At 55.7% G+C, this 25,926-nt stretch overlaps 1 protein-coding gene across 1 annotated transcript in view; it reads left to right on the top strand.

Annotated features, from left to right (window-relative positions):
* The window catches only part of SHB (SH2 domain containing adaptor protein B), a 131,631-nt gene that overhangs the window by 38,459 nt on the left and 67,246 nt on the right, over nucleotides 1-25,926 (top strand). Inside the window, exon 2 of the mRNA XM_001496517.7 lies at nucleotides 9,631-9,751. Coding sequence (XP_001496567.3) covers nucleotides 9,631-9,751 — 121 coding nt within the window. The remainder of the gene's footprint in view (nucleotides 1-9,630; nucleotides 9,752-25,926) is intronic.

The raw sequence follows: 25,926 nt of genomic DNA, 5'->3' as shown, positions 1-25,926 counted from the left end.
AGCCCTTTCTTCCCTTAACCTCAGCTCTGAACACAGCACATGCTGGCAGGAGAAGCCCCCTGGCTCAGCCATGCCAGCTCACTCCCAGGCCCTGCATGGGCACCGAGGCCTGGTTTTTAAGGGCACCATAACCCTCAGTAACAGCCTTTGGCCTCCCAGCCCTGCCCTCTTTCTTTGCATGCTTCTCCTGCGAGTGCACTGGAGAAGGTGTCCTTACTGTCCAGAACGTCAGGCACCGGGAGAAGCCCACAGGCGTGCCCATCCCTTCTTGGGGAGGAGGATGTCGGGTGGGCTGGGCCTATCAGGAACGGAAAAATGACTCGGAATCCAGCCGTCTGAAACCGATTTTGGAGGCAGGCTATAGATACGGAGGCCATCCAATGCCTGAGGTTCTCCTGTGGCTGGGGTTTGGTGGAGGTCCGATTTTGTCACCCCGCTAATGAGCGGTCTATTACTGGATATCCAGGTGACCTCCACCAGACCCTTCCCCTCTCCAGGCCTCGGTCTCCTCTAATGTAAGATGAGATGGGTTGAGATGCTCAAAATGGCACCTGACATCTCTTGAGCACTAGCTGTTTGTAGGTCCTGTTTTAAGTATGTCACTTATATTGGCTCATTTAGCCCTCACTCTGTTGTCACTTTATAGATGAGGAAGCTGAGGCATAGAGAGGTAAATGACTTCCAGAGCCATCCCACGTCCCTGTTCCTGCTGATGCGTCCTCCTACCCTTCCAGCCTTAGTACCCTGCAGGGGAAAGAAGAAAATACCTATCTTACTCTTCTTGATCCAGGGCTGGTCTGAGAGCTTTTTCTAGTCAGTGGCCCCAAAGCCCAGGAGGAGCACTTGTTTGCCTTGAGCAGGAAGCACAGGAGAAAAGACTGTCTAGGAAGGTGGATGGGGAGGATACCTTTGCAGGAGGGCTGGGCGGTGCTGAGCCAGAGCTCAGGGGAGGACGAAGGGAGGCTCATGGGGTGATCCCAAGTGGACCGAGCCTGGCCTGGGCCCGCCTCCCAAAGGGAGCTGTCTGCGGGCATGAGCGGTGGTCCTTACAAGGGCCACTAGGCAGCTTTTCAACAGAGGCAATTGTGGTGGATATGGCCTGAAAATTTTAGGAGTTTAAGACTTTAAGAGAAAAATCATAGCCGTACAGGTCTTGCACAAACAATGTAGACCCAGGAGTTAGGAAACATTTGGTTCCTGTTTCTGGCATTGACCTTCACCCCCATCCTTGGGGCCTCCTGCTCCCCAAGAAATTCATGCCTTTCACACTCTGGATAGTGGGGCATGTTGGGGTTCCATGTGAGAGTTCCTTTGCACAAATTACACACGTAAAAGTTTGAGACCTGGGGGGGTGCTGGCCCCGTGGCCGAGTGGTGAAGTTCGCGCGCTCTGCTGCAGGCAGCCCACTGTTTCATCAGTTCGAATCCTGGGTGCAGACATGGTACCACTCATCAAGCCATGCTGAGGTGGCGTCCCACATGCCACAACTAGAAGGACCCACAACTAAGAACATACAACTATGTACCGGGGGGCTTTGGGGAGAAAAAGAAAAAATAAAAATTAAAAAAAAAAAGTTTGAGACCTGGGGGCTGGCCCAGTGGTGCAGCAGTTAAGTTTGCACATTCCACTTTGGCGGCCCAGGGTTCGCCAGTTCGGATCCCGGATGTGGACATGGCATCACTTGGCAAGCTGTGCTGTGGCAGGCGTCCCACATATAAAGTAGAGGAACATGGGCATAGATGTTAGCTCAGAGCAATCTTCCTCAGCAAAAAGAGGAGGAGTGGCAGCAGATGTTAGCTCAGGGCTAATCTTCCTCAAGAAAAAAAAAGTTTTAAACCTGCCAAACCAGACCATCTCCCAGGCCCTTTTGGCTCTCATCTCACAGGTGATGACCATGCAGACCCCTGGGTGCTTCTGTCCTTGGGAGGGGTGCACTGAATTCTCTGTTTGTGGGCCCTGGCTGAGAGCAGTTAAGAAACTCTAGGATTGAGCTATTTCTGAATTCAAAATAGAACCTCCCTCTGCTTGAGAGATGCCGAGAAGCCGGTCCTTACCACTTAACAGCGAGTTTCTGGGGTAAACAGGGCTGAGCTGGGCTACTCTCCAGCAGCCTCCCACCTGGAACCACATCCTTCTCCACGGGGTTAAATTCAAGGAGGGTGGGGTGTGTGTGAGCGAGAGAGGGGCTGAGCAAGCTGCCCGAGAGGAGCTGACAGAGGCTATAATTTGGAATGCATTTTTCTTGACAAGTTGGAGCCTGCAGGTGTCTAGGCAAGCAGCTGTGGCCACGGGCGGGGCAGGACTGGAAAGACCAGTGGGGACCACTGTGAAACACCCCTTGCCTCCTGACAGGCGGAGCGGCTAACTGGCTCGTCTGTAAAGAAGCGTTTACAACAGAGCCAGGGTCTGCACAAAGAACCGGGTGGCGGCTGTGGAGGACGACGGCGCTAGCAGTGACGCCTGTCCCGAGTGACTGAATTAGGAAGTCGTGAGCTCCCTGCCACTGGAGGCAGGTGGGCAGAGCACTGGACGTCCGTGCATGAAAGAGGGCTTAGGACTTGAGGTGACTCTGCATGGCTGGGTCAGACCTTCGAGCAGAGACAGGGAACGAGTCCTAGGTCGGTGTGGAAGAGTACCCTCCCACCATCTGATTTCCAGGAGTCGTGGCTGAATGTGTAAATGTAGCTAATTAATCTTCCCCAAATTAATTTCCTGACCATGTCAGAAATGATTTATTGGAGAGTGAGTCGATGGTGGTCAAAGCCGGGGACAGGGAGAGGTGAGCCGGCGGGCTTGCTATGTCTCCTCGTGGGGCCCCCACAGCCCTGCGTGTGTTACAGGCCGGTTCTGTGGAGCCCTGGACTCGGGCCATGGGCCAGGAGCACACTCCTGGCTCCCAGCACACACGCGAGTGGCCCTCAGGGTCCCGAGAGGGTCTCTGCCTCTCGGCCAGGTGCCAGACTAGGAGGTGCAGCTTATCCAAAGCATAAAAGGGGGAAAAGGATCGTTCACAAACATTTTCCTTTGTGTGGTTGAGAAATATGACAGCTGTTGTCGTGCCTCATTGCAGCCAGTTTTCTCCGTGTGACCGCTAGGGCCTGGATGGGGGTTTCTTCTCAGGTCTTTGTGTCCCCCCTTGATTTTCAGCTTCTTGTGGGCAGAGACCCTAGCACTTAGCTCAATCCTGGGCACCTAGGAGGTGCCCCCATGGCCTTTTCTTTATCAGTTACTGACATGTCCCCAAATCATCTCATAATTTGCTCCTCACAGCATTCATGTGAAGCTGAGAAGGCAGACAATTTTGCCCCATTTCACAGGTGAATTACTGAAGCTCAGAGATAAAGCGGGATGCCTGGATTACTCAGCAAGGGTAGAGGCTAGCTCTGCTCCAGAACTCTGTTGTCTGGTCTGTCCCTGCTTGGTGGTATCCTTTCTGCGGTGTCGCTTGCCTCTCTGTGTATTTGCATAGCCCCAGGCAGCTGCTGCAGCCCAGTTGCCACTGGTCAGCCTTGAGCATTGCCAGGCTCAGTCACACTGGGGCTTCTGCAAACAGTCACCCACCTCGGCATTCCTTGAAGCCAGAGTTCTGCCACAGGGCAGCTGAAGCTGTGCTAGGAAAACAGCCTAGATGGGTGGTACCCAGTGAGCTGACCTCCACCCAAAGCAGATGCCCACCTTAGAGCCTCTGCTCGGATGCCCAAATGGCAGGAGCTCCGGTTCCCAGGCAGCATGTCCCTTTATTGACTGCTAGATATCCTTCCTGGCTCACTGAGCTCGCTTCTGTGTGGTTTCTGGGTCTGTATGGAACATCTGTCCACTGCCTCTTCCCAGGCAGCCCCCTGGTCATTTGAAGCCCTCCAGATCCTGGTTTGTTAATGCCATCTCTTGGTCGGCATGGCAACAGAGCCTCCATTGTGGGGACATCAGGCGTGTCAGGGCCTGTGTCACAGTGGTTCCCAAAGGAGGACCAGGACTCTGGCTGCTACTGCCACCTCATGCCCCGCAGGCCATTTGCTCACCTTTGAGGAGCCCTCCTGACCCCCAGAATCAGGGAGAGGGCCAGGTTCTGCTCTGGAGGGCTGTGTGGCCCCTGGGTTTGAAGCTGGCAAGCCAAGACAAAGCGCCCCAGGCCATCCTCTCACAGTGCCCCGCCGCGCAGCCAAACGGCAGGCTGGTCACACACCGTACAGTTTCAACCAGGGGAATAACGTGTGTTGAATTAGGATCGAGCCAGCACCCGCTGCCTCACTAAGGCCAAGAGTCTCGGCTGTTGTTTAAAGTGGCTCGAATGCAAGGGGGCTTGGTCTTACCCTGGGGCTTCTGACCTTTCTGAAATGCGCCCGACACTTTGCGGACGTATAGCAGTGTGATGGAGGGAGCCACAGCTTCATCCGTTATCAGATTCCCAAAGAGATCTGTCAGCCCCAAAATGTTAAGAAAACTAATGTACAGTCTAAGTGGTGAATTGATGAGGAAATGGTCCGACTAGGACCGTGTAGAGCAATCCGAGGTGTGCGTGCAGTGTGCTTTGGAGTAGAGCAGAAGGAAGTCACGGGCCTGGAAGGGACCCAGGACCCCATGGGGTGCCGCCCCCTCACTTTCCAGGGAGAGGAGAACAGCAGAGACTTATCTTGCCTCATCCAGTAGGTGGCTGAGCTGGGGCAGCCCCATGCTGGTTTCCACAAGCAGCAGAGCAGGTGGAGGTGACTGCAGGGCTCCGGGGGGTGGCGGGGACAGTGTGCTCCCCTGCTCCTGGAAGGTGGCCGCTGCTCCACCTCTCTCATCCCTCCTTTTCAGCAGGTCTGAGTGATTCTAGCAGGGACGCCCTTGTGTTTCGACAGTGGCTGCTCCCCACAGCCACACCAGCCCTCCTTTCCTCCTCAGGAAAGCTTGCTGAGAGCCAGGGAGACTTGGCCTGAGAGGGTCTGTGCGTTAGAACAGAGAGCCTTGCACATCCTCTGCCGGGCCCCTCGGGGGGCAGGGAAGGACCCTGCCTCTGTAGTGCCCCACCCCTGCACAGCAAGGCCACGTTGCTCAATCTGGGGCCAGCCCTCAGGATTGCACAGAGGACGCCATTGCCTCCACATCTTAGATTCTGGAGATGGAGCAGGGTGTGTTGGGTCATCTCTTACTCCAGTTGACCCTCAGGGAAGAAAGCAAGAGAGCTGCATTGAACACCGACTCTTTCATCACTTTAATGAACAGGGCTGAGAAATATCTGGGAAAAGTGGAATTCTAGAGTAATATTAGGAGGCTTAGCTTTAGATTGATGGTGGAGGGGACTGGCTCTGCCTTAACAGTTCTCAAACTTTCCTAATAAGAATCACCTGGGTTGCTTATTAAACATACAGATAACAGGGGCTAGGAATCTGTTGTTTTCAACAAGCGTCCTGGGCCGTTCCTATCTTCAGGGCCAGTTGGGGAAGCGACCATCTACTGTATCAGAATAGCCTGTGACGAGGAGTACTCTTTCAAAAGTTGAGTTTTGCATTTAATGCGTTAATAAATTTTCTTTGTTTGAAAAATGTCTTAACGTTATAGAAACGTGTCCTTTGATTTCCTCCAGCCACTCCAATCCCCGGTCCCAGAGGAGGTGTCAGTTTGAAGTGTGTATCTCCCCAGACCTTTTCTTTACACTAAATAGAGATAGAGGTTTCTGTTTTATTTTTCATTACTGAGTATCATGTTGTGTTTATCATTCTACAACCTGCTTTCTTCCATTCAAAGCTATGTCACGGAGAGCTATGTTAGTCCATATAGAGTGACTGCTCTTTTTTTTTAACCTGCTGCATAATATTCCACAATATGGACCAGGTACCGTTTATTTAGCAATTCCCTCATTGATGGATGTGGCAGGTGCTCGCAGTTTCTCGTTATTACTTGCTCCAGTAAGCATCCTTGCCCATGTCTCCTTATGCATATTTGGGAGTAAATACTGAGAAGTGAAGTTGCTGAGTCAATCCATTTGCTTTTTTGGATTTTAATGGATTCTGCCAAAAGGTATCCTTCAAAGTGGCTCTGCAATTTACCTTTCCACTGAGAGCATGTGGCAGGGACCCAGTCCTCCACACAGGCGCAGCTTGTCTTGCAAAAGCCTTATGGATGTGTGGCCAAGTGGCAACACCCTCCTTCCTCTAGTGCTTCCCTTTGTGGGTGAACAGGAAGACTACTTCCTATCCCAGAGCTAAATCCCGAAGATGAAAACACCCCGGCCTGAGACTGCTGGGAGGGAGGGACCGGCTCCACCCTGCAGTGTGCGCAAAACAGAAAGGAGGCATGTGCAGGCAACTCCCAGTCTGCAGCCGGCTCCCAGAGCCGTGTCAGAGAGGCAGCAGGCCTGGTGGCTTTCTGGAACCCTCTGGGCTACAGTGGGCCATGCACAGAACAAGAGGAGGTTGGATCAGGTCTCTCAAGGACCCCTGGTTTCGCTGCTTTATGAGCCTTTGAAAGTCCTTTAGGAGCACTGGGCTGACCTGGGGTCTCCAGTTTTCTTTGAAAACAAGAAAAGGCTTGCCTGGGGTTCAGCCATAGCTCTGCTCCTTTTTCGGAGATGGGCCAGCACGTCCATTCTAGGGGGCCAGGAGAGCGCACCTGGCTGCTGGCTAGGCACGTCTTTCTGCTGCCGCTCAGCTCCACAGTGGAGTGGCGGGGCCATGGCCTGTCCCCTCTCAGCTCTGCGCCTGCCCCTGGGACCACAAGCAGGCCACGTGAAGGGGTCCGATGCCCTGTCAGGTCTTTGTCAATTCACGATCAAAATCAAGGGAAGCTTCTCGTGTGCCCAGATGGCCTGACCTGCAGAGAAGTCCTGGCTGGCTCCCTTGTGGTTTAATTGTTCAGTTAGATTTGACGGACCTGTCCGCTAACTGAGGCATTTTAAAGCAAAGCAAAAGCAACCCCAGCAGGAATCCAAGCCCACATCTGGGAAACTCATTCCCTTTCTTTTAACTCAGAAAGTCAGTCACCTTCCCTCAAGCCCCCTGCCCAGGGCGGCTTGGGTGAGGCCACACTGCCCAGTCCTGTGGCCGGGCCTATGGCGTGTCACCCAGCACTCTGGTTAACTGCCCGCGCGACTCTCCTAACACCTGGTTAAATTTTTACTCCAAAAGCCAGGACATGATTTTGCGAAAGATCAGATGGCTCAGTGAGTGTTTGCAAGTTTCAGGTTGCTCAAACCTCAGATTCCCTCCCCTCTGCTAACCTCACTTTGAAGTTTGAAAGCAAATTGATTAAATATACATTTTAGGAACGTTCCAATTTGCTTCTTAAACTAATAGAATTCTGAACTTTTTTCTTAAACGGAAGGATTTTCAGCTGTCAGCAGGTGTAACTGGAACCATATGTCAGCAGAGACCAGGGGCTTTTCCTGGTTTTAGGATTTGTAAATTCTGATTGAAATGGCAGTAAGCAGGGCAGGCAGCTGGGGGCCTGTGAGAACCCAAGCTCAGATCTCATTTTAATTAGAAAATACAGATAGTGCCTGCTGAACCAAAGGCCTTGCAGAGCTCAGGTCCCTGGGTGAACAAAGATTTGGTTTATATTCTGCAAGCCTCCGTGTTTGCAAATTACAGAGCACTTCCGAGAGGAGCTGGAATGTTGATTTCTAGATTACGGAGACTCCCTCCCCTGCCCTCTCCCTAAATGATTTTGTTTTCCTGGGGAAATATTTGCTCCCTTCCCCACTACAGAATAGATGGAGGATGTTCATGTTGAAGAGACGGTAAAGAAGGCCCGGATGAGGGAAATGAGATTAGATGTCATCCACAGCAGGTTCCTCGCTCTCTCCGTTTGGATTTCTGCTCCCTTGAACTCTGAGACACAAAACCCTCCACCAGATCAGAGTCTGGGCTGTTCTGTTTGACAGTGGTTCGTGTGTATAATTTTCTCCCTAATGTGTTTTGCAAATGGTAGAGTAGGAATATCAAATGAAAGACGTTGCCAGGCCTACCTCTCCCATACCCCTGGCTTTCCCCTGCCTCGTGTCATTTGAGCTCAGTAAGTCTCAAGAAAGGCCATGATTACAACGTCAGCATCTGGAAGCGGCCCTGCTGGACCTTGGAGCCCAGGTGAAGCCGTGCTGGAGCGGTGGCTGCTGGAGCGGGGCGGCCGGGCATGCATGCTCAGCTGCTGGGTGCTTCAGGCTTGGGTCTGTCATTGATAAGCTGGCTCTTGTTCTGGGAACAGTGACCGCTGTGTGCTGTGCCTTCTGTCGGGTCCCGGCCACACGCCAGTGACCGGGCTGCTGCCTGCTGTCCCTCCACGGGCATCACATTCCCGGCAGCTGGAGGTCAGTGGCTCTCCCTGCCAGGGCCGCTGCTACAAACTGCAGCTTTCTGGGCAGACAAAGCGGGATTTTTCCTTCCCCTGGGTTTACAGGCCCTCCAATGCCTTACATTCCAGGAACTGGAAGAGAGAAGAGGCTCCTGCGGTTTCTAATTAAACCCACAATTTAAATAACAATTCACATAACCCCAAGGGTTGGGAGAAATACTAACCTTCCCCCCTCGGGAGAGGCAGCCGCCTGGCCCTGGCCGGGAGGCTGAGGACTGGCCCTCTGTCACATGTGAGACCAGGGGGCAGATCCCTGGACAGAATCACAGCCAGTTGTTGGGGAGCGGGGATGACTGGAAGGGGAATGGCGTGGGTGGGTTCCGGTCCCTCCCCTCTGGTAAGTGTGCCCCTCATGAAGGTTAGGAAGTAAGGAATGGGAGGAGAAGTTGCCATTTTTACTCAGCCTCCAACTGAGAATTTTTACCCTTCTCCAGGGAAAACATGGAACTTTGAAGTGTTCAAATCCCAGATTCTCATCGACTCTCCTCCCTGCCCCCACCGTCTAGCCCCAGGTGACTCGCTCTGTCTGTCTGTTGTGAAACTTTGCTGTTTTCTGCAATACAGACAAGTGAGGAGGCAGGGAAGGGCCTGGGAGGCAGAGGGTCTGGCTGGGGATCTTGGTTGAGCCCCTGTCCCCTCTGAACCTCAGTCTCCCTGTCTGTTCTAGAAGGGTCTCCCACCCCTTTCTGGCCCTGGGGGTCTGTCCTTCCATCCCTGAGCTGCTTTTCTGTTTTCACTGGGCCTCTCTGGGGCCACAGGCATCTTTGCAGTGTGTTGATCTCACCAAATTGTTGTCTCATTACCCAAGGCATAGTTGTGTTCCAGATTTGGCGAAAATGGAATGCTGAGCATAATTATCTCTAGACAAGCTCTTCTATGCCTCGGCCAGCACCAGGAGCATGTCAGCATTTCTAGGCTTCCTGCGATCTCCTTTCCAACTTTCCACCATTTCCATTCCATTAAATTGAGCAACTCACATTCCCCCTCCAGGTTCTTGCCTCTGTGCTTCGCTGCCCAGATGCCCTTCTCTTCTCATTGTGCTTTGCCCAGAGTGGCCACACCACGTGCACAGGCTCAGAGGGCCCCCCTTGCCATGGAGCACTGCCAGTGTGGGTCCTTTTGTCATCCCACAAGAATTGGAGCTCCCTGAAGGTGCGCCCCAGCTCTGATTCCTTCCCCCGCCTGCCTCCGTGCTGGTATGGCACAGGCTCCGTGTATGTTGTTTGGAGCAAACCCTGGCTGTGAACAGGAGTGAAGCAGAACACCAAAGGTGGACTCACCCCTGCCACCTTCCTCCTGCAGGTGACCATCGCTGATGACTACTCGGATCCCTTTGATGCCAAGAATGATCCCAAGAGCAAAGCGGGAAAGGGGGAGAGTGCCGGCTACATGGAGCCCTACGAGGCCCAGAGGATCATGACAGGTAAGCAGAGCCACACGGAGGTAGAGAAGGCGCTCCTGGGTCGTCCCCAGCCAGCCTCACAGGGGAAGGTTTGTGCTTTCAAGGTGGTGGTTCGCGCAGCGCTGTGTTGAATCTTCACTGCAGTTGACCACTTCCTGTATCACCTCCATCAGGAAGAATCTCGTGGGACACAGTGGAGGTCCAGACACCAGGGTACCAAGGATAGGTAACCAGGATAGGGACTAAGGAGTAAATAAGGAGAAGAGAGGGGAAGCCTCTATTGGGAATTTCTGATGCAGCATTGAGATAGAAAACTTAATTTGGAGCTTCCCAGCAGCCAGGGCAGTAAGAGAAACAGGCTGGGTCACCTTGTTTTCATTATCTGGTAGAGGGGGCAGACTAGATCATTAGAGACAAAATTATCCCTGGCCCCACACGAGGAAATCTTAGTTTTGGGTTTGGAAGCAGCATAAAGAGCCCTGGTCTATGTGGCAGGTTTATAGGAAATACAGAGACTTTCCCTCTGTGGCCGTTTTCCTATTGGCCCTTGATGACAAAACCTTACCAAAGCAATTGTGTGGGGCCCAGAAGAATGTGGCTGGGTGGGCAGTATCCTAAGGGCCTGTTTTCGCCAGGATAATACTTGGGGCATCTTTAAAGAACAAATGGTTATCAGATATCAGCTATCATAGACAGACCCCAGGCCTGGGCCCGGTGCTGGGGAGATTGCAAGCAGAGGAGAAACGCCCCATGTGGGTCCTCCCGGCTCAGGAGGACGGTCCCAAGACAGAAGAGCAGCTCTGTGGGCTGCCCCGTCCGACCCGCACAGGCAGGCACGTGAGCAGGGGCACACCGTGCTGCAGAATGCATGAGGGCGGCCAGGAGCAGGGTGGGAGCTACCCCTCAATTTGAGGCCTAGTGCCCTGTGTGTCTTAGGATTTGGGGTACAGATGCCTCCTTCTGTGGCCCTCTTACTGTTTGTTGATTTGGTGTTCACCTCTCTGAGCGCTTTCTCTTGATTCTTCTCGAATTGGAAGAAGGCAGGGAGAGGAAGCAACATCCACTGCGCACTCTGTGTGCCGGGCCCTGGAGGCGTGGGGGACGGTTGCGGAGGGTCTGGGTGCCGGTCCAGGCCCCACCTCCAGAACTCTCTGCCTCCTGTGTGTCCTGTGCGTGGAAGGCGATGCTCTGGCCACTTCGTGAAGGACCAAGGCAGGGAGCAAGGGACCAGAGGGACTTAGGCCAGCCTTCTGTGGGGCCGCCCTTCAGCCTGCTCCCACCTTCCTAGTCCCTCCTGGCAGAGCAGCCTCTGGGGGCAGCAGGAGCAGAGAGCTGAGCATGTGGGCCAGAGTCCCGAGGGAACGCAGCCTGCTCTCCTCCAGCACCTCAAGGAGGCGGGTCTGCAGGTGGAGTCCTCACCTCAGGACGGCAGTCAACCCACTGCTGCTGTCACCTCCCCCACATGCTGTGACCTCCACCGGGCTCGGTGAAACACCAGCTCCGTGGGAGTGCCGGGCCCGTGCCAGCCTCAGGCCCAGCGGTGGGAGCCGTGGCCCCCGAGCTCCCCGCAACCCCTGCCAGTCTTGTATTCAGCAGGCGTCAGCCTGGGCTTAAATGGGACAGAGTTACAGAAGTGACTGTGGGACCCTGGCACATTCAGACGTCAGTGCAGCAAAGGATCTTTGGGGTCATCCAAACCCAAGAGCCTCATTTTACAGGTGGGGAACCTGAGGCTCCAGAGGGAGAGGGACTTGCCCAAGGACACATAGTAAGCTGCAGGCCGACCGCCAGCGCAGCCTGTGCTTGGCAGGGCAGCCTCCAGGGTGGAGTTCTGAAGGAAGCGTAGTGTTTGTGTTTGACGCCGGGGTATCCGGGACACGAGGAAATGGCAGGAGCCATCTGAGGCCGGAGTCCCTGCCAGGTCTTAGGCTCCCTCCTTGGCCCTTTGAGATGCACGCTTATGAAGCCTCACTGTGTCCCTACAAAGGAGGTGTTGTCTCATTGTACAGGTGAGGGAAACTGAGGACAGGTCACTTCCCTGGGGTCACACAAGTAGAAGTGAGGGGTCAGACCTGCATCTACAGAACAAGGCGGCAGGGGGCTGGAGGCGGGTGGGAGGGGACCTCTGCTGGGAGCCTGGACTTTGGACTTTGGAGGGTCCAGCACTGCTGGCGTCTTTAGAATGGAGCCCACCTCTTCCGGGTGCCGCCACAGACCTCAGCATGAGTAGCCGTCTTGCTGGGGAGAACTGTCCTCTGGGACTTTGGCTTTTTGAGGCGCGCCCACAGGGGCTGGGTCCAGCAGGGCAGCGCAGCTCCCAGGAGCCTGTGGAGTCCCACACATTCTCTCTCCAAAGACGCTTCCTTGCATGTGCCGCTCTGGGCTTGCTTCCTGGCTTGGAGGCTATGCCTGAAGTTACCCATGTTTTATGTTTTTAAGGAAATAGGTGATTAAACAGGACGTTTGCTGGTTGTAGTGACCTTGCTGCAGCTCCCTTTGACTTGGAATTCCTTGTGTGTAACGTCACCGCGTGGCTGATGGCAGGGACGGGGGCGGGGTGAGCCAGCGCCGCGTAAACGTTCCAGGAAGCAGCTCACTGAGCTGCTGTGAAGCTCTTGGAGGGGAAGGGGCAGAGGTGGGTGCTGCTGATGGCGGGGAGAAGGGGCTGGCACAGAACAGGCTCCGTGCAACCCTTCAGGGTGGCCTTTCTCGGATGGTGTAACATTTGTGTCTCGTGTGCATGTAACTTGTAGTAACGGGGCAGGCATCTTCAGTACGTAAGAATAACGCTGCCGGCAAGAAGGTGCCCTCTGCCCGTGACGGTGCACGTCTCTGGGCAGTGCGGCAGGAGCCTGGGCTGCAGTCAAGCAGATCTGCGGTGGCCACTTGCCACCCGAATGACCCCTGGGCCTCAGTCTCCCACTGTGAAGCGAGCAGTAGCCTTGGAGTGGGCGGTCATTGGTACTCCTAGCTTCTCTGGGCTGTAAACTTGCTGTTTGACCCTGGGCAGCACATTCTGTGCCTCCCTTTCGACCTCCTTCTGGTATGATGGGTTGATCCTAACAGCAGCAACTGGAGGCAGCTGCTGGGTTCTCTCGCACTTGTTGGCAGCACTTGATGTGAATTCTCCTTGGACCCTCCCCATCACATTTGAAGCGTAGGTGCCTGTTTTACTGTTGAAGAAACAGGCACAAAGAGGCTGACTAGCCCCACCCGTTGTGGGGCTGACTGCTGAGGCCCTCTTTTAACCATTGTGCAGGACGTTCTCTCGAGGGCCCACTGGGCCCTGGTACTGTGCAGCTTGATTTTCAGACCACCCAGCGTGGCTGACGTGGTCTGTGATTAACTGATGCGGCTTTGTGCTCTGCGCCCTTGGCTCCGTGCAGCCGTGCTGGGACCCGTGGGAGGTGTGCTTTTGTGAGCAGAGAGCTCGGCCTGGCCCCTCGGGCTGTGGCTGGGATGGAAGGCATGGAGAAGTGTGCTGTTTCCCCAGGGGCTCCTCTTGCCCCCTTCCCTCTGTCTGCCTCAACTTCCCACTCCACGCCCCGCTTTGTGTCACCCACAGGAGTTGGGTTCTGGCTCCACGATGTAGGCTCAGCTCTCCACAGGACCTCACAACCAGGGCCCCTAGATTGCTTGGGCCTCCCTTTCTGCCCTCATTGTCTCTCTCACCCCACCAGCAGCTCCAGAGGTATGTCCTTAAAACCCGAGAGCTCTGTGGAAGCCAGATGGAAAGCTAGTGACCCAGTCCAAGCTTTCCTTTTTATAGAGACAAGAACTGCACCTCTACAAAGTCATAATCCTTTTGAGATTTTTTTTAACCCACTAACCAGTGGAAGCTGTCTTGTGAGGCAGTGAGTTGCCCATCCCTAGCAGTATCCAAGCAGCAGCAGTAGGAGATGACGTAAAGGTAGTTGAGTCTCAGATGGGTAGTGACTCAAGGACCTCTGGGGTCTCTGCCAACCCTGAGCTCTGAGATGTCGTGATTCATGGTGTGCTGTCTCATGAGGGGTCCAGGCCAGCCCCATGAAGGGAGCAGCTGAGACCAACTCTGAAAAGGAGAGGATCTGGTTAGGGCTGGCAGCCGCCTTTCTCGGGGCCAGCCTGGCTCGAGCTGTGTTCAGTCCCAGTGCCCCTTTTCATCTTGCTTGCCCATCTCTCGAGGTCAGATTCTGGGCTTGTTCTTTTCCATGCCATCTGGACCTCAGTTTCCTTGTGTGTAATTGAAGAGGAAGAATCACGGCACTTCTGGGTGTCCTTCCTGCCCTGGGGTGTGTGTATTCGGTTCCCCGGCCAAGCCTCCTGTTGAGCCAATAGAATCAGGCTGCCTCTCTCCAAACCCTGCTTCGCAGCCCATCCTTTCCCTCTTCCCTGAGTCTGGATCCCGGGCTTGGGCCCCAGAGATGTGGAGACCTGCCGATGCAGTGCGAAGGGTGCTGGGCTCTGAGTCAGGTCGACTGGGGTGCTTGGCCGGGTCAGGATGCGTACGCTACTGAGGGCTACAGTGTCCTCGTTGTAAAAATAGGGCACAAAACACTGATGTGAGTCCCAGGCGGAAGAGCAAGCTTTGCACATATGTGTGAGATTATTGTTGTTGGGGGCAGCGGGCCCGTTTGGTCTTCACTTGGTGTTCGTGCTCTTGAATTCTCCGGCCAGTCCCTGTAGGGGCCCCTGCCCACCTGGAGGTGGGTGGCCAAACCGGCAGACACTGGAGCAGGTGGTCCTCAGGCCCCCTGCAGTGCACTTGGTCAGCCTGGCCTGGAGCCCTTGCCACATCCTGTTGTGTTGGAGACTGACCCTGTAACCCGGGCAGATCCCCCCTCTGCCTCCGGGAATGTCTGTGAAGTAGGGAGACAGGCGTAGAGCTGGGTGGTCGGTGGCTGGTACGTGGAGGTGAGCTGGTGAATGTCCAGGAGTTTAGAGGAGGCACGGACGACCGCTTCCAGTTGGGGTGATCCACGTGGTCTGGGAGGTGGGGCCTGGTGGCGATGCGAGCTGGGTCTGGAAGCCAGGCCCAGCTTGAGCTCTTGAGCGGAGGGAGGGAGGTGTGGGAGCTTTCTGCTGGAGAGGAGTGGCAGATGGGGCTTTTGATAGGATAATGATAGGAGATGCATGTGGGGCAAGATCTTCAGAGACTGAGGCTGGAACCCTAGTTAGGCTAAAGGCACAGAATGTTTCTCAACTGGGCTCCTTTCTCCTGGGCTTCAGCCTCAGGAATTCTGAGGTCCCCAGGGCGGTGTGGTGACGGGACGGTGGTCCTTGCTTCTGCGGAGGGTGTCTGTGTGCTGGGCTCTGCTCCCGGCGCCTCCCAGCGTTAGCTCCTTCAGTCTTCCCGGGCAGCCTGTGAGCTGCAAGCCCCTTCATCATCCCGGTCCACTGATGAGAATGCTGAGTCTCAGAAAGGTCAGTTAGGCGGCAGAAGCAGGTAAAGCAGTGCCCTCTGGGGCCCTCACCTGAGGCTCACGCACTTTCACATCCGTCCTGTACTCCCACAGGGTCTGCAGAAATAACTGGGAATCTTACAGATACTTAGGCTCCCTTTTTAGGTGTGACCCACCCCCCCCAACATCCCTTATAAAATTGTTCGAAGTGTCATCTCACAGGATGAGTCACATGAGCATTAACTGAAAGCATTTTCACACAATTTTTTTTTTTTTTGAGGAGGAGGATTAGCCCTGAGCTAACATCTGCTGCCACTCCTCCTCTTTTTGCTGAGGAAGACTGGCCCTGAGCTAACATCGTGCCCATCTTCCTCTACTTAATATGTGGGACACCTACCACAGCATGGCGTGCCAAGTGGTGCCATGTCCACACCCGGGATCCGAACCAGTGAACCCTGGCCTGCCGAAGCAGAACGTGCGCACTTAACTGCAGTGCCACCGGGCCAGCCCTCGCATAATTTTTAATATGTCAGCAATCACACATTAAAAGGCCCTTAGCATGTTTTTATTATCATATCAACTTTATAGCATAATAAGAGGAAATTAAAAGAAAGCCATTTCACACAGAACTCCAGTGCCCTGATGTGGCTGTTTTCCTTGCTCACAACTTCCCTTCTGCCCTTTTGAACTCCGTGTGCTATCAGACATGCTCCAGATAAAGGCAGACACTGATTTTTATTATTATTTTTTTGCTGAAGAAGATTGGCCCCGAGCTAACAACTGTGCCCATCTTCCTCTGTTTTGCATGGGGGACGCCTGCCACAGCATGGCTTGATAAGCGATGTGTAGGTCCGCGCCTAGGATCCAAACCAGCGAAACCCGGGCCACCAAAGTGGAGCTCACAAACCTAACCGCTATGCTACCAGGCCAGCCCCTGGCAGTCACTGATTGTAAAGGCAAGGGGGGGGCGTCATTTTGCATCTTCTCCTCCACTGGCGTGGCCTCTTCTAGTGGCACATGTTTTCTGAGAGAAGGGTGGTGCGTACCGCCTTCGAGTCTCTGTTCTAACTGTGGCCCATTTCAGGAGGAAGGAGGCAGGAAATGTTGGTGCTAGCTCTGGCTCTGCCGTCATCTACTGTGTGACCTGAGGCAGGTTGCTTCCCCTCCCTGAGCCTCAGTTCCCTCATCTGGAAATCAGATTTTTTCTTCTTCCCTGGCTGCCATGAGGGTCTTTATAAACCCTTAGGTTCCTCGTTTCTGTGCTCACGTTGGGCTTCTCAGGCTGTCCTGGTTAGGACTGTGCCTCCTCCCACCTCACCCACACCACCTCCACGTGGCACCAGCCCAGGGCTTGCCAGGTTGCGAGGAGGAGCCAGCCCTGGTGCCCTCCCGGGAGCGTGCGTGCTGCCCTCTCTGCTCTCTGGACAGGTGGCCAGGCACAGGTCTGCCCCTCCGGACAGCCAGGCTCAGAGGCCCTTGCTGGAGCTGCTGCCCATGAATTCTAGAAGAAAGTCCCCTGCAGTCCAGCAGATGCTTCTCAGGGAGGGGTGCTGGGTGTCCTGGCCAGGTGTTAGAGAGGCCATCTTGGGCTGCCCGCCTAAGGTTTCTGCCTTCCTCGCACATCCACCTGGGCCGAGGCAGAGCTGTTCTCCTGGGAGCTGGGAAAGTAAAGGTCCCTTCAGCCTGGGCACCCAAGGCCAGGCGCTTCCCGGCTCCACAGAGCAAGTGGACTCTGCTCCCAGGGTGTCCCTGCCCTCACCTCTTCCTCACCCAGCCTGCTCTGCGCAGCTCTGCTCCCTGAACCATCCTGCACGCCTTCATTCTGCTCCCACTGGCTGCTTCTCACCCTCTGCAGGCCCCTTCTTCTCCCTGCTCCACCCTCTGCCCAGGTGATCTCAGGCTTCAACCTGTCCTGGTGGTCACAGCTCTCCCCCGACTGGGGGATGTCAGGATGGAGCTGTCCTTGAAGAGCAGTCTTTTTGGCTTAGCATCTTCTTTCTGCTCGAGGCCCAGAGAGGGCTGTGAGCTGGCCAAGGTCACACAGCAGCAAGCCTCAAAGCGGTTCTCCTGACTTGTAACCTAGGCCTCCTGTGCCTTGTTTTGAATGTTTTGAGACCTGCCCTTACACCCCCCTGCCCGGCAGATAGAAGGCTTGGTCACGGCCTGTGCAGAGTTCCCTGGCTGCTCTGTCATTTGCCAGAATGACTTACCTACCGGACAGGAAGGAGATAATCAAGTGTAAATAGATTTTGTGTTAGTCACCCGATGACTTTCCTGTTCTTGGGAAACACCAGGCCTCACACACCCAGCCTGGTGGTGCTCACTTGCTGAGCTCCTGGCGTGGAGAGGCTGGCAGGGTGCAAGGGGAGCAGGGCTGGAGGGCAGCGGAGGCGGAGGGCAGCCTGAGCCGGCTTTCCGTGGTGACCAGTGGCCCACGCGGGCAGTCGTTTCCCATCTCACGCTGCACACGCCCCTCTCCCATTTGGCCTTGACGCTGAGCTGGTCCAGCGTTTCAGGGAAGTGGTGGCAGGACTGGAGGAGGCCGTGGAAAGCTGACTCTGTGAAGGCACACCTGCTGCGTTCCAGGCGTCGGCTTGATCCCTCCAGGTGCCCCTGTCACATGGGCTAGGTTGACAGGGACAGACAGGCACTGATTCTGTCCTATAAAACAGGCCAAGAAGAGAGACATTGGAGAGAGAGGAGGGCAGAGGGTGGTATGGCCTCCTGGAGACCAGTGTCAGCTGCACAGAGAGGGTGGCATTGAGCACAGCCCCCTGAGGTCTTAACTCCGAACGGCCTTCCCAGCGAGGTCTTCCCTGGCCACTTACCTTAGATTTCAACCCGTCCCCAGAGCTCCCCACACTCTCCTCTGCTTAATTTTGCTCCTTAGCACCGATCACTATTCAGCATCCTACATATTTCACTTCCCCTTCATCTTGTGTATAGTCTGTCTCCCACCAAACTGTGGGCTGTACAAGGGCAGAACTCTGTTCTCTGCTGGAACCTCAGGACCTCAGTAGCACGTGGCACTAAATAGGCGCTCAGTAAATAAATGTTGAATGCGTGAGTTTATTAATTGATTCCAGGGACCCAAGACTGTCGACAGACATGCTGGGGCACCCTGAGGAGCCCAGAGATGTCCCATGAAGATTGCCTGATCTGGAAAGTCTGGGTTAGCCACTTGGTGAGTGGGTGGGGAGGAGGGTAAGGAGCTGGCTTGGCCTCTGGCTGGGAGTCGACAGGATTCCTTTGTTGCCGGCTCTGTCCTAGAAACCAGTTCTCTCTCCATGCGGGGACTGCCTGGAGGTGTCTGCTTGTGCCTCTTCTCCCCCTCCCTCGTTGGGCTGAGAGCTCCTTGAAGGAAGCGACTGGGTCTTACCTGTCTTCATGCCTCCTCTGGCCCAGTAACTGTTCCCCAATTGAATGACTGCAGGAATACAAGTCTAGATGGAGAAAAGTGGCAGAAAAGGAAGCAAACAGTAAACTACTACTCGCTGTGAACGCTTTTCCCATTTTCCAAGAACCAGCTGCCTGGAGTCGCAGGGCCTGAATTAGGGAACAAAGAGCAGTGCAGTTGTTCATCCCAGGGTGTCTGTGCTATATGCTGGGTGCCGGCCCTGTTCTCTGCTCGAGGGTTGAGCAGTGAACAAGACGAGTCCCCGTCCTCAGAAAGCTTCCACTCCACGTGCCACACAACTGTGATTTCCACAGACTCATTTCCGGAGCTCTCGTCTCCCAGACGCTCAGCAACCTCCAGTCCCCGCAGCTCTGGGTCACGGGGCCTGGAGGTCAGGGGCTTTCTCAAGTCAAGAGCAGAGTGGAGACTTGTCCCAGGGCCCTGGCCACCTTCAGGAGGTAGCATGGTCTCAGTGCTGTCTGTGGGGGATGAGGGGCGCAGCTTGGCCAGGGGCTGGCCGTGTCCCTCTCTCCATGGCCTTGGTGTAGGAGCACAGACTTAGGCTTGCTGTGCATCTTCCTGGCGTAGTGAGCGCTGTCCTCTGTGCACCCAGCCTCAGAGGGGTGACGGCCTGGGTGCTGATCAGAGTGTCCTGCTGAGCATTGGCAGCCAGGGCCCAGACCCCTAGGAACGCAGCCCCTGACGCCTTCTCTCTCCTGGCAGCCCTGAGAGAAATGGGCACTCTCCCCGAGGTAGAAATAAAGGAGTGGGAACATGAAATAGAGGAGCACACCTCCCTATCGCTGCCCCTTGCCTTTCGGAATCCTGGAAAGACGTTGAAAGATTTGAAGGCACAGAAACTGATGGAAATGCCTGTCTAGAAATAGACTCAGGGAGCCAGGTGGGTTGGTAGCAAAGCTCCCCACGTCTTCACTGCCCAGCAGCACCCTGTGTGGGGCAGGGCCTGGAGGCTGTGGGGAAGCACCGCCCGCTGCTGAGCAGGGTGTGACACGGTCAGGAAGTTGTTTAGGAAGTCCTGCCCACCTGGGTGCGGAGGATGGATTAGAGCAGGGAGAGGCAAGAGGCAGGGAGACTAATTCTGGGTTCTGTGACGACTACAGTCATCTGGGCCAGGGGGTTAAGGAGCCAGGACTGTGGCTGCAGGGTGCTGCAGATAGGAACGGGTGGTTGGAGGGGAAGAGCCTGCCAGCCACTGGGGAGCAGTGGGTAAGGTAGAGGGAGGAGCTGGGATCCTGGTGAGTGCGAGGGTGAGGTGTCAGCTGCCAGACGGAGACTGTCCTACCTGAGATGAGATGGAGAAGGAAGGCTCTTGGGGGAGGAGTCAGCAGGTTCAGATGTGGGCCCCCTTGCGTTTGTGTGTTCCCGTGTTCCTGTGTTCTAGAGGGTGTTAGAGCCGGGTCAGAGGACCCCGAAGTGCTCCAGTGGCCTGGGGGCCACCCTGGGAGGACCTAGAGAGAGGAGCTGGTTTGCAAGGGCCGTCCAAGGAGACCTCCTGCCAGGTTCCTGCTCCTCCAGAAGCCTAAAGAAGGAGATTCAGCGATTTGCCCCACACCCTATTATTTGACTAATTAATTAGTACCCTCCCCTAACTAGGGCTCAGGCTGGCTTTCTGGAAGCTTATAACGATGACAGAGGGCTGTATTTAAAGGGCGCCTGTTCTAGATTATGCAGGGAGTCTCCCCAAGGCTCTGGGAGGAAACTGTGAGCATTTCCATTTTGCAGATGAGAAAGCTGAGTCATGCAGGCTGACTGGAGCTGTGCCCCATTCCAGGCCCCCTCTGCCTGCCGGGTCTCTGCCTGGCCATGTTGGGGTGGGATGGGAGCAATAACAGGTTTGTTTTCGATGCAAAGTCTTTCTGCCTGTGGGGTAGCTTGGCAGGTACCCCAGGCTCCCTCCCCCTCCCCCTCTTCTCCTCCGCCCCCGCCCGAGTCCACGTGTCTGATTGTGGTAGGCTACCTCCACTTCTCCAAAAGAGGTAGCGTGAGCATAAATAAATAAAATGCCACTTCTCTCTCCTTCCAGAACGCAGGCTTGTAATTGTACCTGACAACCTAAACAATGGTGTGCCGGAAGAAGGGTCATCTCCTGGGGCCCGAGCTCCGTGGTGGGTCTCCCTGTTCCAGCTGCCGCAATCACTCTGTAGGATCTTGCTGATACAGCACATTGCGCCATAATTTATCTGCTGGGCTGAGGGCCCCTGGTGAGCAGGGTCCACAGGGCTCCGAACTCTGGCCCTCAAACTGTTGGTGCCCAGTGTTTGAGATACTGGCCCGGAACTTTCTGGTAAAGAATGTCGGAACTTGCTGGTTGTGGTGGAGTGTTGTGTAAGTGATCAGTACACTCTTCCCTAAAGATTAAAGGCTCCCAGGCTGGAACTGGGCCTCATCGTCTCCCCGCTGGCTCACCTCTGGGCCCTGGCCAGCAGGTCCACGTGTCCCTCTCTCTCATCCTGGGCTCGGGCCCACTGGCCTGTGCCTCTGTAGGTTCACTCCCATCTGCTAGGCCTTGATTCTCCAGGTGCGGACTGGCATATACTCGTGTCCCTGAGCCCAACCACAGAGTCCTCTACGAAGCCACCCTGTCTGGCATCCTGTCACCAGATGGAGTGTCCTTTCAAGTCTTTGTGCTGTCCTTGTCACCCTCCCTTGGCCCCTGGATTCCCCACCTCTCCCCTCTAGCTGGGTGCCTGAGCGCCCGAGCACTCATCTTCCTCGCATGACCAGCCTTCATCGTGCCTTTCTCGGCTCGGCACTGGCATCTTGCCTGCCAAAGCTGGGACAACCTCTGGCCTGCCCACACCTGACCTTTCCAGCCAACACCATCCTGGCACTGTGTGGGTGAGGGGAGAGTCTGTCTCCTTCGGTTTCTTCTTTACTGGGCTCCGTCTTGGTACCCGTGGTTGTGCTGTGCCTTCCCTTCTCAGCCTGCCTGCAAGAACGGTTCCGCTTCACCTTCCCTTGAAGCCGTCTGCACCTGCCCATCCTCACTGACCTGCTTGTTTCCCCAAACTCCCGCCGTTCTGACCAGAACCAGTCCTGTGAGCATCCAGTCAGGACCCCTGCCTGCAGAGCTCCCTGCTCAGCCTTCCTGAGGCCCAGGGAAGCAATGCGTGGGATCCTTTCCATTTTACCATTGAGAAAGCGGCGGTAGAGGCTGGAGCGACTGCCCAGGGCCATGAGGGAGGATTTCTGGGTCTGGGAGCTGTGTTCGGAAGGCCAAGCAGGAGCAGGTCAGGTAGTCAGTGGGGTACGGGGAGCACCCCGGGCTGAGGATGGGGATGGGCAGCCGTAGGATCAGACTGGATGGATCGCTGGGAGCCAGCTTCTGGCCTCCCCAGTAACAAAAGGCAGAAGCCTGAAGTAGGGCAGAGGCTGCCCCAGCAACAACTCCACAACCCAGCAGAACTGGAAAACAGCCAGTGGGTGACAGCACCCCATCCACCCCTCATCCTCCAGCTCTTCTGGGGCGTCACTGCTCTTCCCTTGGTGAGCTGCTTCTGCAGAGTCTTTGCCAGGAAAGAGCTGATGCTGAGCCCAGCTGCTGCTGAGGGAAGGGGGCGGCTGGGGCAGTGTCAGAGCTGGTGAGGTAGAGAAGGGGCAGCCCGACCCCAGGTCCTCTCCCCGACTTTCAAGGCAAAGCTGAGGAGGGGGCTTTGCCCGGCGTCTGTTGAGCCCCTGCTGTACGGGGCAGTGGAGCCCCCGGGCCTGCCCCCTGGATCGCTCTGGGGGAAGTGTCACTGCGGTCAGTGGTTGAAGTGTGTCAGGCGTGGGCACAGAAGCGGGAACCGGGGGCTGCGGGGCAGGGTGTGGTCTCATCTGCTTGGTGGGAGGTGTGGGTTACAACAGACTTCTTCACTTGGTGACTGGGAAGCGTGATAGGCGCAGAGGCAACGAGGGGCGTGGCCCAGCCCCATGCTCTAAGAGGGGACCTGGAAGGAGGAGCTGGGGGACTGGCCCCAACAGACCCTAAGGAGGTCCCTGTGTTTTGCTGAGGGAGCCTTAGAATTGTGAAAAGCACCCACCCAGGGCGCGCGCTTAGGCCCCTGGCTCACCTCTCCACCCTGTTCCCACCCTCACCCGCGCCTGGCTCAGCCCAGGCTGTGGTGCAAAGGAGCCTTGTCGAACGAGCCTCAGAGGAAACAAGGCGATGTTTTCATTACTTTCATAATTTACACCCAGAAATTAGGAGGAAGGGTTCGTTTGTTATTAATATACTCAGCCTGTTCACCCCCTAGACTTGAAGCTAATTTTCATCTGGACCAAGAATGCTGTAAATTCCCGAGGCTCCCCGTGCTAATGAAAAGCTCCGGGCTGCCTTTTGGGCCCCGGCCCTGCACTCATGCGAACATGCGCAGCACTGCCAAGTCTCTGGGCTGAGACCGAGGTGCCGTGGCCTTAGATCCCATTAAACCCTGGGGCCTCACAGCCCTGCAGGGACCCGACACAGAGTCCTGGGGTCAGCAGAGCTGGGCTGCTGACTCTGACCTCAGCTGTGTGTGGTGCTGTTTGAAAAGCTCCCCCTTCTGGAAACCTCCCTTCATAGTGTGAGGACTTTACACTGCGCTGGACCGGGACTGTCTGGTGGCCCCTTGTTTTATAAAGGAAGAAACAGAAGGCCTGGGGTGGGGCGGGGCAGCCCCCGGGAGCAGTGGGCAGTGGGGTCCCAGCCCCAAGCTCCTTCTAGGCCCCACCATGTGGTTCTCTAATGTTTCAGAGCGTCCTACAGCCAGTGTCCCCTTGTTTCTGGGGAGTTCATTACCTGTAAACCACCCATCTTCTCTTCTTTGTGCATCCTCAGGCTTTGCGGTGGCTGGCATCTTCGAGAGTTGTCACCTCTGTCAGTCACAGAGGAGAGCAAAGCGGGCCTCCGCCTCCCCTGCTGGAGCCCCTGTCGGTCCATCGCTCTGCCTCCAGGGCCCCATCTGCAGGGAGGGGTGTTTTCCCTCTCTACAGCTTGAGTCTCAAGGAAAATGGCTTTCTTTCAGGAAATGTGTGGGTCTGTGGGAATTTCTAATTAATATTGTCTGATTAGTTGGCCTTTCTCTAATTTTTTCCAGGACCTTGGCTATCAGTTATATGCGTGGGGTTATTGTCATAACAGTTTATATTTACTTCTCCTTTTACTAACTGCAAAGCACTTTCTTGGACATTATCTCATTTCAGCCTCAGAACAAGCCTGGAGGCAGCCCTGTTATTCTCATTGTTAAGACAGAAAAACTGCAAACTTGAGAATCGAGGCAGCCCACCCAGGGTCACCCAGCAGCAGCGCCAGACGTGAGCTCTGGTCCCAGGACTCCACGTGCAGCGCTCGGTTTGCTTTGTCACGTCAGTCCCTGGCCCCTCTCTTCCTTGACCAGAGCCTATGCTGTGAGCAGGTCCTGTGGGGCGTGGTCACGGGGATAAAGGCTGTCCCAGCGGCTCCTGCCTGCAGAGCTCACAGGCTGGAGGGGCAGGGAAGGGGTCCTCTTGTCTGCGGAGGCCTCCGTGGGTCAGCCTGGGTGAACTGCTGCCTGCGTGAGTCGTTGTTCTAAGTCAGTGGTGGACGCTGGACGACAGCCCTAGGTGCCAGTGAGCCCATGGCCTCCAGGGGAGCTAACCTAACCCTCTGGAGCCAGCTGGCCCTCCTCCCCACTCGCAGGGGCTGCCTGCCACCCCTGTGGTCTCAGAGGACTCAGCTCAGAGAGCGTCCGACCCAACTCCCCTAGATGAGGCTTCCACGTCAAACCACTCAGAGAGCTCGGCTGGGGGCAGAGCTGCCCGGGCTCTCCTCATCCACCAAGAGCCTGTGTGTCCACACAGGGCAAGGAGGCACAGGCGCATCTGGGGCCCCGAGTTCGACACCAGGTGCGGAGCTGTCCTTACCGTGCTCAGTGACATGCGGGGCTCTGCCAGGGAAGCGCGCTCAACAGTTATCTCCCCTCCTGACAAGGGTGGTTCCCTTCCCTGTGTGAGTACGACAAACACACACTCTTACTTGAGATTTCAAAATTATGAAAAGGCCGTTCAGAGTTGCCTACCAAGGACCCCTGACTTCTCTTCCGGAAGAAAGAGGCAAGCCGGGTATAAGCCGTGCAAATGCTTTCTCACCTGCTGCTGAAAAATAATACCTGTTTACCTCTGAGTTGACTCGATCTCTAAAACAGGAAGGAAAGAACAAACCTTTTCCTGATGCTTAAAAGAAAAAAGGAAGAGCAAAAAACTATGTAATGATAACTCTGGGTTGACAGTGACTCACTGAGCACATCCATTCTCCTTAATTCTCACGCCACCGGGGGAGGTAGATGGGACATGTGGGGCTAATCCCGTTATGCAGGTCAGGGGATGAAGGCTCAGAGACGTTGAGGGACTTTCCTGAAGTGACACAGGAAACAGAACTGGAGCCCTGCACCCTGACCCTGAGCCAGGCTTCTGCAGCAGCAGGGCAGTTTTTGTGGTTCATTTTTTGAGCTCCCTCAACCCCCTACTCATTCTTGCAACTCACGTGTGGCAAGTAAAGTCGCTCAGCCCCACGCTTCCGAGGGCCAGAGCGCCTGCCTTCAGGCTGTGACGAGGGCAGCCCTGGCGGCTTGGGAGGGCAGATCATGAGAGAGTCGTGGATGCACTCGGTTAGCCCCGAGTTGCAGACAGACTTGGCCCACCCTGCCTTGAGCAGGCCCACCAGGGCAGGAGCGCGCAGTGCAGGGCAGGTGCAGGGTCGGGAGCCCGCCCCTCAGCCGCTCTCCCAGAGGCTCCTACTCCAGTCTCTCAAACCCTGGGCCAGGTTGAGGAGCAAGCTGCCCTGAAGACCCATGAGTGCAGGGCGTTCCAGCCCCAGTTTGTACCACAGTCACGTGGGGACTCGAGGAGGGTGGGAGTGTTGAGAATGCTGAGTCCTAGGCCCCGCCCCTCGCAGGCCCCGCTGGAGCCCAGGAATCTGCATGTCAGTTCAGAGCTCTGCAACCGGGACAGAGGGTCCCATGCTTCAGCCTGGGCTCTCCTTAGGTTCCCGATGCTCTGCTCTGGTCTCCCTGACTTCTCACTTCATTCTCTTTCTGCCTCCACCGCAGGGGCATAGGCACCATTCTGGTGCCAGTCCCGAGCATGGGGTCTGCGGAGGGGAGTGTGGCCCATGTGGAAGGCCTGGCTGTGCGAGGGCCTAGCCTTGCAGGCTCCTCTCCGTAGCTTCAGAGGGCTGTGATCTGTTGGCGGGAACCTTGAGAATCTGAACGGCCACACAGCGCAGGGCCGCCGCAAGGGCATGGTGTGCCCAGGGGGGACTCCAGAGCTGAAGGGCTCGACTCATTCCCACTCCACTGGCTCCTGCCTTAAGTTTGGGCAAGGCACTGCCCCTCTGGGCCTCAGTTTCCCCGTCTCTGAAGTCAAGGCTTCACCCCGATCCTGAGGGATTTTGCGCTGAC

The sequence above is a fragment of the Equus caballus genome, chromosome 25 (genome assembly GCF_041296265.1).
Source record: "Equus caballus isolate H_3958 breed thoroughbred chromosome 25, TB-T2T, whole genome shotgun sequence".
In the NCBI taxonomy this organism is placed as follows: domain Eukaryota; kingdom Metazoa; phylum Chordata; class Mammalia; order Perissodactyla; family Equidae; genus Equus; species Equus caballus.
The sequence above is the reverse complement of the archived record's forward strand: the minus strand, read 5'-3'. Positions and strand labels throughout refer to the sequence as shown.